This window comes from Equus asinus, chromosome 10 (genome assembly GCF_041296235.1).
Source record: "Equus asinus isolate D_3611 breed Donkey chromosome 10, EquAss-T2T_v2, whole genome shotgun sequence".
NCBI lineage: Eukaryota > Metazoa > Chordata > Mammalia > Perissodactyla > Equidae > Equus > Equus asinus.
In genome coordinates this window covers 42,601,779-42,616,777 of record NC_091799.1, presented here as the reverse complement: position 1 = coordinate 42,616,777, position 14,999 = coordinate 42,601,779, and the positions used below count along the sequence as shown (strand labels likewise).

General features: G+C 36.1%; 1 protein-coding gene across 2 annotated transcripts in view; it reads left to right on the top strand.

Annotated features, from left to right (window-relative positions):
- INVS (inversin) overlaps positions 1 to 14,999 on the top strand; it is a 142,435-nt gene that overhangs the window by 14,919 nt on the left and 112,517 nt on the right. The window contains exon 3 of one of the 2 annotated variants that reach the window (XM_014842223.3): positions 1,603 to 1,769. The exons of the other annotated variant lie outside the window; for it this stretch is intronic. Coding sequence (XP_014697709.1) covers positions 1,603 to 1,769 — 167 coding nt within the window. The remainder of the gene's footprint in view (positions 1 to 1,602; positions 1,770 to 14,999) is intronic. 2 annotated transcript variants of the gene reach the window in all.

Genomic DNA, 14,999 nt, shown 5'->3' with positions numbered 1-14,999 from the left:
CTATCATCAAGTTGAGTGATTCTTCTGTCATCTCCATTTTGCTATTGAGGCTATTCAGTGAGGTTTTTATTTTGGTTATTTACTTATTTATTAAGTGTTTATTATTCTAAAATTTTCTTTTGGTTCATCTTTACATTTTCTCTTTCTTTGCTTAACACTTTGTATTTTTCCATTTGTCTTGAGAGTGTTAATAATTACTTGTCAGATTATCTTTATGATAATTGCTTTAAAATCCTTGTCAGATAATTCTACTATCTGTATCATCACAGTGTTTGTGCCTATTGATTGTCTTTTCTTGTTTAATATTTTCCTGACTCTTGGTTTGTCTAGTAATTTTGGATTATCTCTTGGACATTTTGTGTATTATGTTATGAGACTCTAAATTCTATTTAAATCTCTTATTTTAGTAGACTGACGATCTGTTTAAGTTTAGGATGAACATTTTGTTCCAGTTTTGTGGATGGTGATTCAAATGTCAAGTTAGTTTTCAGAGCTCTTGTATGCACTTCTGGTTTGCCCCATTTCCTTGCTACCCAGGCCAATTTAGAACCTGGGTAGTATTCTACCCATAGTTCAATTCTCAAAGCTTTGCTATTTTGATTTTGGTCAGTTTCACACATGGGCTACCCAGAGTTGTCCATGATTCCATGCACCAAGTTAGAGAATTGCTTTCTCTAGCTTCCTCCTCTCTGTAATCCTCCCCGACTCTAGTTAGGAATGAGTAAGGTACCACCTCATTGCAATCCTTTGCTTAATTCAGAGTGTGATGGTTCACAGGGCTCTTCTGCACAGTCTGCAGTACCCAATGGCGGAGAAGAGAGGTGCAGTTTCTTTTGTTGTGTGTGCTTGGAGTAGAGTCGGTATAGTCAAAAGAGTTAACTCCTGCAGGGCTATGCTCTTCTCAATGTTTTGACTGGAGAGAGAGGGCCTCTTGGGGAACTTCATATCTGTGCTCATTGGTGTTTCTGGTTGTGGGCTACTGCAGGCTAGCTCTATATAGGAGGCAAAAAAAAAATTTTTTTTTTCAGGGACCTCACCATCAGGTTGTTCCCTGAGTCCCATAGTCCCTAGCCAGTCTGTCTTCTTTTCTCCATGTTTCATGTATTTTGCCTGGAGTTTTTAGTTGTAATTAGCAGGAAGATCAGGGTAGTATGCAATTGCTCCATGTTGTCTAAAATGAGAAGTCAATCATGATTCACTTTTGTATCTCTCATAAAAACATACTACAATGCCTAGTGTATGATCTGCACTAAATAAGTATTTGTTGACAAAAGAAAGGAGTGAGGGAGGAAAATAACCAGCTCCATATCTCAAAATGTTAATTCAGCATAATGTAGTAGTTAAGAAAATCAGTTTGAATTCTAGCCCCACCGCCTACTTTCAGTGTGAATGTAAACTGGTTACTTAACATCTCTGAATCTCAGTTTCCTGTAATATGGGGTGGTAAATATCTACCTCATAGGGTAAGTAAAAATAAGACAATATATTTAACACATTTAGCACAGTACTTGATAATAAACACTTAGTAAACACAGCTCCTAGTTATATTAGTAGTAACAACAACAATTATCAAGTGTTGCTATCTGTTTCTTGTACACGTAGGAAACTCTTCCCTTAAAGACAAAGAAGATCAATTTGGAAGAACACCACTTATGTATTGTGTGTTGGCCGACAGACTGGATTGTGCAGATGCTCTCCTGAAGGCAGGAGCAAATGTTAATAAAACTGACCATAGCCAGAGAACAGCCCTCCATCTTGCAGCTCAAAAGGTGAGAAGTAAAATCACTTTGAGAGTAAACCTTTTATGTGATATTTGTTAGTTGATTAATGGGACTGTGCAATAGACAGATGATAAAGAAATCACAAGCATGTGACTCTTAGTTTCATATGTTTTCTCTAAAAACAGTCTTTAAACTGTAGAGAGTAAAGCACAGATGACCATCAGTGGCTGAGTTAACTTATCCAAGTTCCTTGAACAATGGAATTTACTTTATGATATAAGCTTAAGTCGAGGAGATGCAATCAAAATATATGTACAGTATGATTAAACTATATTACAAATCAATTTGTACATGAGGAAAGAGCAAACACCAAAAAGAAAAAACACTAACATATTAGTAGTGGTTGGGTTTAAATATTGAGACTATATATAAGTTTTTGTATTTTCACTGCTTAATATTTTTTCCTTTATGACTATTACTTTTACAATAAAAGTTGTAGTTTCTCTTAAAATATGTGGCCTTAAGGGGCATAAAAGAACTTGATTTTATGAATGTATTTTCAACTTTTAAAAAATTTAAAATTATATTGCCAGTATCAATGATTTCAAGTTTTTAAAGGCATTATCAAGAACTCGGACTTTTAAGATTAAACATATCAAAAAAGTAAAATGGGCAGCATCATGGCAGAGTGAACTTGCCCAGGATTCTCTCCCCTCCAACATACAATGAAAAGGGGCATCCATACTCCAACAGAGGACATCCTAACACAACACAAAAACGTCAGAGAGACATGCGGCCATACGATGGAGGGTGGAGAGGCTGGAGCCCCCCTCAGAGAAGCTGCAATGGGGTAAGAGAGAACTTCACTCCCTCCCCTAAAGACTGCAATCTGTGACCGTGGGAGGCTCCATGAGGGAAGGAAGAGGGGAGGGGATGTTCATTTGCGGGAACATCAAGGACCTCTGAGGTCCCATGTGGCCTAGAGGGAAGACCTCTACTGGGAGAGCTTTTGCGGAGGGGGGGGGGGTGACTTCCTCAAGCCAACAGCCCAGGAGATCAGCAAAAGCAGAACGAGAAAGCCCAGAGAGCACACAGGAGAAAGCACCCCTCCCTCTAGCTGCCCCCTCCCATTCCACTGTCTGGCATCTCAGCTGAAGGCAGAAGGCTCAGAATATGCTGCTCTTGAACCCCCCACCCAGTGACAATAGGTGGTAACTGCAAGCAAATAATATCAGGATGCGTAAGATCCGACCCACCCCCTATAGCAATATCAAACACTATATCAAATCTCCAGACCAGAGAGAAAACAACAAGTACCCAGAATTCAGTCCTGAGGACACAGAAATATGTAATCGAAATGACAATGAATTCAAAATAGCTATCATCAAAAAACTCAAAGAGGTAAGAGAGAACATAGAGAAACAATTCAACGAGTTGAGGAGGTACTTAACAAAAGAGACTGAAACTATAAGTAAGAATCAATCAGAAATATTAGAGATGAAAGACACGATGGAAGAGATAAAACAAAATACGTATTCCCTAAATGCTCAAGTGAACATCATAGAGGAGCATATCACCACAATTGAAGATAGACATGTTGAAATTCTCCAGATAGAGGAGAGAGAACTAAGACTAAAAAGAAATGAAGAAAGTCTTCGAGAAATATCTGACTCAATTAGGAAATGCAACATAAGAATTATAAGTATTCAAGAAGGAGAAGAGAAGGAGAATGGAGCAGAAAGTGTGTCCAAAGAACTAAGACCGAACAATATGCTGCCTCCAGGAAACACATCTCAGCTCCAATGACAAACACAGGCCCAAAGTGAAGGGATGGAAGACAATACTCCAAGCTAATGGCAAACAAAATAAAGCAGGTGTCGCAATACTTATATCAGACAAAGTAGACTTCAAGATAGGACAGGTAAAGAGAGACAAAGAGGGGCAGTATATAATGATCAAAGGGACACTCCATCAAGAAGAAATAACATTTATAAATATCTATGCATCCAACACAGGAGCACCAAAGTTCATAAAGCAACTATTAACAAACCTAAAAGAAGATATTAATAATAACACAGTAATAGTAGAGGATGTTGACACTCCGCTCATATCAATGGATAGATCATCCAAACAGAAAATCAACAAGGAAACAGTGGAATGCAATGAAAAGCTAAACCAGTTCGACTTAATAGACATATATAGAACACTTCATCCCAAAACAGCAGAAAACACATTCTTCTCAAGAGCGCACAGAACGTTCTCAAGGATAGACCGTATGTTGAGAAACAAGGCAAGCCTCGATAAATTTAAGAAGATCTAAGAAGATAATAACAAGCATCTTTTCTGATCACAATGCTATAAAGTTAGAAATTAATTACAAGAAAAAAGCTGAGAAAGGGACAAAGATGTGGAGACTAAACAAGATGCTGTTGAACAAGCAATGGATCATTGAAGAAATTAAAGAAGAAATCAAAAAATATCTGGAGACAAATGAAAATGATAACATACCATACCAACTCATATGGGATGCGGCAAAAGCCATATTAAGAGGGAAATTCATTGCAAAACAGGTACACCTTAACAAACAAGAAAAATCCCAAATAAGCAATCTCAAATTACACCTAACTGAATTAGAAAAAGAAGAACAAACAAAGCCCAAAGTCAGCAGGGGGAGAGAAATAATAAAAATCAGAGCAGAAATAAATGCTGTTGAAACAAAAAAGACAGTAAAAAGGATCAATGAAACAAAGAGCTGGTTCTTTGAGAAGATAAATAAAATTGACAAACTCCTAGCCAGACTTACAAAGAAAAAAAGAGAGAAAGCTCAGATAAACAAAATCAGAAATGAAAGAGGAGAAATAACAACAGACATCACAGAAATACAACTGATTATAAGAGAATACTATGAAAAACTATATGCCAACAAAATGGATAATCTCGAGGAAATGGATAAATTCTTAGACTCTTACAACCCCCCAAAGCTGAATCAAGAAGAAACAGACAATCTGAATAGACCAATCAAAAGGAAAGAGATTGAAACAGCAATCAAAAGCATCCCAAAGAATAAAACCCCAGGACGAGATGGCTTCCCTGGGGAATTCTACCAAACTTTCAGAGAGGGTTTAATACCTATCTTTCTCAAGCTATTCCAAAAAATTAGGGAAGATGGAATGCTTCCTAACATATTCTACGAGGCCAACATAACTCTGATACCAAAGCCTGACAAGGACAACACAAAAAAGGAAAACTACAGGCCAGTATCGCTGATGAACATAGATGCAAAAATCCTCAACAAAATTTTGGCAACCAGAATTCAGCAATACATCAAAAGGATCATGCATCATGATCGAGTGGGATTCATACCAGGGACACAAGGATGGTTCAATATCTGCAAATCAATCAACATGATACACCACATCAAAAAATTGAGGAATAAAAACCACATGATCACTTCAATAGATGCAGAGAAAACATTTGACAAGATCCAACAGTCATTTATGATAAAAACTCATAACAAAATGGGGATATAAGGAAATTACCTAAACATAATAAAGGCCCTATATGACAAACCCATAGCCAACATCATACTCAATGGGCAAAAACTGACACCATCCCCCTGAGAACAGGAAGAAGACAAGAATGCCCACTATCACTACTCTTATTCAACATAGGACTGGAGGTTTCGGCCAGAGCAATTAGGCAAGAGAAGGGAATAAAAGGAATCCAAATAGGGAGTGAGGAAGTGAAACTCTCACTGTTTGCAGATGACATGATCTTATAAATAGAAAGCCCCAAAGAATCCATCAGAAATCTAAAAGAAATAGTTAAAAGCTATAGTAAAGTTGCAGGGTACAAAATCAACTTACAAAAATCAGTTCCTTTTCTATACTCTAATAATGAGCTTCCAGAAAGAGAACTCAAGTATACAATTCCATTTACAATCGCAGCCAAAAGAATAAAGTAACTAGGAATAAATTTAACCAATGAGGTGAAGGATTTATACAATGAAAACTAGAAGTCATTACTGAAAGAAATTGATAATGACATAAAGAGATGGAAAGAGATTCCATGCACATGGATTGGAAGAATAAACATAGTTAAAATGTCCATACTACCAAAAGCAATCTACAGATTCAATGCAGTCCCAATCAGAATCCCAATGACAATCTTCATGGAAATAGAACAAAGAATCCTAAAATTCATATGGGGCAACCAAAGACCCTGAATTGCTAAGGCAATCCTGAGAAAAAAGAACAAAGCTAGAGATATCACAATCCCTGACTTTAAAATGTACTACAAAGCCATAGTGATCAAAACACCATGGTACTGGTACAAAAACAGGCACACAGATCAATGGAACAGAACTGAAAGCCCAGAAATAAAACTGCACATCTACAGACAGCTAATCTTTGACAAAGGTGCCAAGAACATACAATAGAGAAAAGATAATCTCTTCAATAAATGGTCTTGGGAAAACTGGACAGCCACATGTAAAAGAATGAAGGTAGACCATTATCTCACGCGATACACAAAAATAAACTCAAAATGGATCAAAGACTTGAAAATAAGTCCTGAAACCAGAAAACTCCTGGAAGATAATATAAATAGTACACTCTTTGACATCAAACTAAAAAGGATCTTTTTGAATACCATGTCTTCTCAGACAAGGGAAACAAAAGGAAAAACAAACAAGTGGGAGTTTATCAGGCTAAAGAGCTTCTGCAAGGCAAAAGAAACTAGAATCAAAACAAAGAGGCAACACACCAACTGGGAGAAAATATTTGCAAATCATATATCTGACAAAGGGTTAATCTCCCTAATATATAAGGAACTCAGACAACTGAACAGTAAAAGAACAAACGTACCCATCAAAAGATGGGCAGAGGATGTGAACAGACATTTTTCCAAAGAAGATATACAGATGGCCAATAAATGCAGGAAAAGAAGTTCAGCATCAGTAATCATCAGGGAAATGCAAATCAAAACTACACTAAGATACAACCTTACACCTGTTATCATGCCTATAATCACTAAGACTAAAAATAATAAGTGTTGGAGAGGGTGTGGAGAGAAGGGAACCCTCATACACTGCTGATGGGAAAGCAAACTGGTGCAGCCACTATGGAAAACAGTATGGAGATTCCTCAAAAAACTAAAAATAGAACTACCATATAATCTTCCACTATCCCACTACTGGTATTTACCCAAACAACTTTAAATCAACAATCCAAAGTAACATATGCACCCCTATGTTCATGGCAGCACTATTCACAATAGCCAAGACATGGAAACAATCCAAGTGCCCATCGAACGATGATTGGATAAAGAAGATGTGGTGTGTGTGTGTGTGTGTGTGTATATATATATATAATGGAATACTACTCAGCCATAAAAAAGACAAAATCACCCCATTTGCAACAACATGGATGGACCTGGAGGGAATTATGCTAAGTGAAATAAGCCAGACTGAGAAAGACAGACACCAGATGATTTCACTCATATGGGGAATATGAACAAATGGATGGACAAAGAAAACAGTTCGATGGTTACCAGGGGAAGGGGGTAGGGGGTGGGCACAGGGGGTGAAGGGGAGCACTTATGTGGTGACGATCAAGAAATAATGTACAGCTGAAATCTCACATTGATGTAAACTATTATGGACTCAATAAAAAAAATTTTTTAAAAGAGACTGAAGAACTGGGAAAAAATATTTGTAATTCATATCAGGCAAAGGGCTGTCTTGCTAATAGATAAAGAACTCCTGGAAACTGGTAAGAAAAAAATAGAGAAATGAGCAAAGGATATGAACAGATGGCTAAGCAAACGTCTACACATTTGCTACTGTTGGTGAGAGGGTGGAGGAAAGTGGACTCTCACCTGTTGCTGGTGGGAGTATAAATTAGTACATCTTTGAGGGAAAATTTGTCAATATCTATCAAAATTTCAAATGCATATACTCTTTGTACAAGTCCACTCTTGGGAATTTATCTCACAGATATATTTGCACATGTGTAAAATGACACATGCACCAAGTTCTTCACTGCAGCATTGTTTCTAACAATAAAAGATTGAAAACCAAGTAATAATAATAATAATAATAATAAATAAAATGGGAAGCTTCTTTATTCCTGAAAATGATTTTTCCCATGATAAAATTTTGGTCTATAAAATATATTTCCAGTGCCTGGTATTTTTCTTTTCATTACTTTAGACTTACGTATTTTTAGAATAAAAGGCAATGAAAATTAGTTAGATCCTACAGAAACTATTAGAGTTCTTTCTCATTGAAAAATGTGAACCAGATATAGCTGATTAATTGAGGGGTTAGAAAAATACCTTTTCATTTAGTTGAACGTATAAAAAGAGACTGACATTAAGATATACTACTGAATAAGCTAGTTCTATGCTCTTATCAGTTAGGTCTGTCAGGATGTTTCCAAAGTTGTTGTTCTTGAATTTGCTTTTTATTATAGTAATTTTTTAAAAATCTCTCTCATTTTCAATCTCAGTTTTAACTACTGCTCAGATGTTTATAACCTTTCACCTAGGCTTGGCAGCTATTAAATTATTCACTCAGGAAGGCTAACTCCATTTAACTTGTTATCGCAAAAAAAGTAAACATTTCAGATTCGGAATATCCCCAATATTAAGAATTTGATCCGCTTCAGATTTTTCATTGTGATGCATTTAGATTTAAAACTCAATTTCGAAAATGTAGGTTGGAGGGCCCTAACTTAACATCTAGCGGATCATGTGAAGAAAAAACAATGAGGATTGAAGTTGATGATCCAAGAATATGACATTTTTGTCAAGGTATCATATGAAAAGGTTGAGAGAAGGGGTGTTCACAACCAGACATGTTAGCTGGAGGTCTCTTCACCAGATGCAGCGTGTTGTTTTCTTTTGGTTTTTGTATCTCCTGTATTTACTTTTAGTTATGATCTTTTCTACAGTGTCAAAGAATAAACAGAATTAAATAGAACTGTGATTTATGTAAGTGATAACGTAGTTATCAAGGTTCATTTTCTTTCATCTATCTGATAATTTTGCATTTCCCCCGTCTCTGTGTTGCAGTTTGCTCTTGCATATTTGCCAAAAGCAATAATGTCTCTTTAGGCTATGCGAGCACTAGGAGAGTTTCCTGAACAAGTATGGTAATGATTCTTTAGTACCCTGCCCTGTCCAGATCAAACCTGGGTATTGTATTTGGTTTGTGCTTCGTACAAAAGCACCGTTATTAAGAAATTAGAGATAGTATAGATCAGGCAGGAATAAGATGGTGAAGGATCTAGAAATAATTTTCAAAGGAGAGTTGGAGATATGTCCCATGTCTCTAGCACACCCTGCCTCTGAACAGACACAAACACAAATTCTCTTTAGAGAAAATGTCTTCGCCTTAAACTTCCAGGACTCCCCCATACGAAAATAGACCAAACGTGATCTCGAATGAAAGATCACCAAACACACAAGGAAGCAATCTACCGTGAATGCGAGTCAGCAGGAACGATAAACAGATTCATTCTATCAAAAACATCAGATATTGGCTTCCTTAGCAACACAATTTAAAATAGCTATTGGTAGAATGTTTAAAGATATAAAAGAAGAAATCAGAAAAATGAGCAACAAACAGGAGACTTTCATGACTAGTTATAAGTTCTGGCCATAATCATTTATTTTAGAATAACCCACCTGCCCAAAACATCTATGAAAACTGAACAAAATATATAGGCATTGAGAACAATCAGCATAGTCAGGATCTAAGAAACTGCAATCATTCTGAGAAGGGAAGCATGTGAAATGAATTCCATGTTCATCCTGGCTTTTTCCTTTAGGCATTTTCCAAATTGGAATGCAAAAGAATACAAGCCTAGCAGGAAGTGGCAGTCTGAGCCGGCTGAGAAAGCCAGGAGAGTGGAGTTAACAGTGGCTGGAACTTGAAAGACAAAATCCTGGAGAGAAGGGAACTGTAGAGAAGGACCCCCAAAATCTTGATACAAATTCCTTGTGTATCATTAGCAGATTCCTAAACTGTGCTTGTATAGGGTGAGGCTCTAAGAAACCCAGAATAAACAACTAGGGGACTAAAGAGCTAAGCAGAGATTGTTTTAAAATTATCCTGTATTTCTTTCCGATTTATGTCTTTTAATACACAACAAATTGCTTTTTATGTAGGGATCCATTTTACAACTTCTGAAAAACTAATTTTCCCAGGACAATCTAGCTTATTAATTTTTAGCCATTTAGTATCTGCTGTGTGCCAGCACAAGGCTTTTGTATTATGCGTTTCCTATGCTTTTATTTTTTTAATTTTTTTTTCAAGTGAAGGGTTGTGAATTCTAAAGAGCTAACTAGGAAGTTTGAAAATGAAAGTTACACAATCAAATTACTTTAGGGCGACTGATATGGCAACTAAAGCTACTTTGGAAGAGGAAGAGAGTGGAGGTACATAGAAAGCTGTTACAGTTCAGGCCAATGTAGAGGAGGAGTTGGATCCAACAGATACATTGTGGAGGCAGAACTGTTCATTTAATAAGTAGTTGCCAAATGTCTACTGTGTAGACCTATCCTTTTGTATAGTGAACCTCTCTGATACATCGGATACCAAGTATTCTTTTCAAGTGTTGTCTATCCCACTTAATTCTGTTATCTGTGAACTTAGAAGTGTGCTCTCTATGTAATCATCAATATTCATGTGTATGTGCATGCATGCATTTATCCCACATATGTTAAAACTGTTACTGTGTAACAGGTACTGCAGTAGAAGAAAGAAGGAATACAAAGATAAAAGACATGATTCCTGCTCTTAAGTTGCTTACAAAGTTCATGGATAAAGATATTAAGTGATAATTAAAGCTGGCCTATCTACCTTACAATACCTGAGTGATTTATAAAATATTAAAAGCCATAACATGTAAATAATCATTGTTATTATTATTGACCTGAAAATCAGCCATTCTCTATATTATTTATTATGTTTTTGGTTTTTTATGATAGTGAACTATATTATGTATCTTTCCTTAGGTTGACTGGTAGGAAAAACTCATGTTCCCATAGCATTTTGTTCATGTCTCCATTAGAGCCCCATTATCTTGTAATTATTGCTTACTTGTCTCTTTCCCAGTAGATTGGAGCTCCAGGCAAGAACCTTGTTTTGTTTATTTTTGAATCGCCTAGAATCTAGCACAGTGTCTGACATGTCTGGGTTGAATGAATGAATACATTTTATATTACTTATATAGAAAGTCATTATTAATATAAATGCTGGACATTTTGTTTATTAGAAACATTTATCCAGTTTCAAAATACATATGCGGGAAAAACTTATTGAACTGTGTTGATTGGCTTAGTTATTTTGACACATATTCACTTCTCTGGAAACAAATTGCTGTTTGTCCAAGCAGCTAAGGAAATGGTCCCCATGAGAATAAAATTAATCTCAATATACTGAACATCTGTACCTAATTTGTTTTTCATTTACTATCTTCAGTTTAATCCAAGAAAGCAATCAGTCATATCTTTTCTTTCTCATATCTCTTCTTTTCACAAAAGATATCTAATTGTAAGAAATGTTTTGCTTCAGGGAAGCTACTATTTCTCTGACTTCCACAGATACATTTATTTGTTAATAAAGATAAAAATGCTTTAGCACTCTTACTATATGTTTATAGTGATGCATTTTTAATCTTCCAGGAGGTTATTAATTTGGCTTCAAGAAGATTAAGACTACCCACTTTGAAAAATTATGTCATGTTAAACACAAAAACTAAAGAAGCTTCAGGTTGTGATTGTGTGTGTTCTTTTTTTTAATTCACAGCAGAATTCTCAATTCATCTATGAAAACTGAATATTAATTTTCCATTTTCAAAATATGCTGTTTCCATGTTAATGATTTACAAAAATTAAAGGAAACTTTTCAGGAAAACTTACTACCAGGTGACAGTATTAGGTTTCCTTATTTTACACACGCTTACACTTACACACGAACACACCAAACAATGCGCTCCGCGGTCCCCGTCAACTCTGTATTCCCATATTCCCCTTCATGTACGTACTGCCTCTGCCATAGCTCCTTCCCTGCCGCTGTGAACCGCAGATGTCACGGATCTGTGTTTCACCCTGACTAGTGCTATTTGAAGGCAGAGGCCATGTCTTATTTGACTTTTTAGTTTCACTCTTAGCACAGCTCCTGTCATTTAATAAAGACTCAATTAATATTTAATGAATACATGAATGAAGGAAAGAATCAATCAATAAATGTGGACATCAGATAAATTTATTATGAATAATATGGTCTTCAAAACTGTTGAAGTTTAAATCAATGGCTATATTTATTTCTTCTCATTATCCACTCCACCCCCTCATAATTTTGTACATAGGATTTTACAAGACTCTATGAGCTTAATTTCTCAACGAATATCACTCTTGTATGCCTTAACTTCTTCATCTATAAAATGCAATAATATTTTTCTCTATCTGCTGTATAGGGATGATGAGTCCTTTGATGTAAAGCATTTTGCTTGGTGGAGAAATAAACTCTCTAAGACTATAGGTTGTCAATATTATTGGTGTTAGTCATACTGCCAATATAGGTGTAAACATCAAATTACTCTTTAGGAATCAGTAGGTGTCTGAGATAGAAAGGCCCTGCTGGATCTTCTGTTTCAATTCGTGATTAGATGAGGAAATTGAGGCAATCCTTTAAATTCTCTTCTCGTCATTATTCATCATTCTGTTTGCCTTTGCATGTACCTGAATGTTCTTTGTCTTATTTTTTAAACTATTTTAAACTTATAGATTAAGAATAAAGAATAATATAAACAACATTCAGCTACCTAATACCCAGAAGAGATAAAACTGAACATTTTTCATTTTTGCTTCAGATTTTTTTTAATGAGATAAAACAGTATAGACACACTTAAAAGTTTTCTGTCTTCCAAAATGCCAGTCCCCTCTTTTTCTGCCTCCTCAGTCTACCTTAATTGGTGGTTTCAATTCTCATGCACATTTTTCTACCTTTAGTTTATGTGTATACACCCATAAACAATATTATTTTCCATGTTTAAAATCTTTATATAAATGGTATTATACTTTGCTGTCATTCCCCAACTTGTTTTTTTAACGTAGCATTATGTTTTCAAGATTTATTCATAGTGAAATGTGTAGCCCTAGTTCACAAAAGAGTATATATAGATGCCCAAAAGATTCATGAAAAGGTGCTCAACATCATTACTAATTAGGGAAATGCAAATTAAAGCTCCAATGAGACACTACACAACCATTTGAATATCTGAAAGGAAAAGGCTGATAACATCAATTGATGGTGAGGATATGGAACAACTGGAACTCTCAAACATTTTTGGTAAGAACGTAAATGGGGTACATCTGCACTGGAAAACTGACTCTACTAAAGCTAAACACACACACGCGCGCACTGTATCACCACAATTCACGCTCCAGCTCTGGTGATGCCTAAGAGAAACACGTGCCTCATTCTACCGAAAGGCGTGTACGAGAATGTACATGATAGCTTTATTTGTAATAGCAAACATTAATAGCACAAACAACCCAAATACCTATCAACAGGCAAATGGGTAAATAAATTGTGGTATATTCCTGTGATGGAATACTACAATAAAAAAGAATGGACTACTGATACATTCAACCACGTGAATGAATTTCGTAGATGTCATGTTGAGCAAAACAAGTCAGACACGTATGCTATTTATATGAATTTGAAGAACAGGCAAAACTGTGTGGTAATTCAAATCAGATTTGTGGTTACTCAAGATATTGACTGAAAAGGGGCATGAGGAAGCTTTCAGGGGTGCTGGAAATCCTCTATATCTTGATCTGTGTATTGATTACGTAAAAATTTATCAGTCTGTATACTTAAGATTTATGCACTTTATTGTATATATGTTGTACCTCAATAAAAAAAATTATTAAAAAATGGTACAATATCTAGAAGTAGGTGACCATTATTTATAGGTGGGATAAGGGAGAGCGGAATCAAGAATGGTTCCTGGCCTAGGCTGTTAAGCGCTCAGCCTTAGCCTCAGGAGCGACTGCCCTGTATCCACACTCTACTCCAGTGGCTCTCATGCATCACAATCACCTGGAGGTGTTTAGTGGGTACTTCTAGGCTTCTCTGTGGCTGTGTTCACTCATTAGCCCATTTAAAAATAATTTAATAAGTGCGCACTCTACCACAAACTGGGTAGCCAGTGGAGAGCTGAGGAGTAAGCACATGAGGTTTTGGCTGTTGGTGTGCTTCTAAAAGAAGGCACCAAAAGACATTTGTGATGCCCGTATTACTTAGAAATGTAGGGAAGTCTGGAAAGGTATGAAACCCTTATGTGCTGGAATCTTCATGATCTCTCAGGAAATCTCTGAACTGAGATGTTAGATGTGGCCATGGTAGACAACTCTTGCTGTTTATGCCGTTTGACTTCAACCCTAGCTAGGCTGCCTTTTTCAGGCAGGCAAAAAGTGCTATTCTAAAGAATCTTTGCTTCATTTCATTCTAACTTCTCAGGTTTCCAAATTCGCTTCAAGTTTGTCTTCTTCTGAGTATTTAGAAACTCTCTCTAAATCTCTCCTCTGGTTTTCCAATTTAGAAGTTGGTTTCAAATATTTAGGATCTTGCATTCAAAAGTGTGTTCCAACCAAAAGCAGAGTTGGTCTGTTTTAAACAAATTTGAGAACTGAAATCAAAACCTGTCTGTCCTTTAATACTTTGATTAGAGTTAATGTCCTTCTACTTGCATGGATGAAATTCGTAGTCACAATGAAAAAACATATCAACAAACCTTGATCGAAATCACTACTTGGAATTTTTCTAAAATAGTTCTGGTAAGAAAAAAAAATTCATTTAGTTTCACAGCAGCTTCACAGCAGTTAGAATAGTTGAATATTACATATTTTCTATAGAAGTAAACTGAGATATAGTTTGATTGACTTCTTCAAGGTCACTTTCATACTTGTAGTCAGGAAATATCTTGTTTTTCTGATTCCCAGCTCAGTGGTCCTGATAATGCTCCACTGAAAGAAAACTTACATACTCTGCTGAAGCTTACTTGGACTTCTGGTTCTTCTGTCCTAGAGTAATTCTCAAATCCAGCTTCTTAGTCACACCTCCCAAGAAGTACCTAAGGGTTTCTTTCTCATGGGCCAGGTTCAGAATTTGAACCCAGAGCTTCCACCTTTCAGGCTGGTGTTTTCCTTTTATGTTCTAATACCTTTCAAACCCAACAGAGCAGCTTTGCAGATTGTATTTTC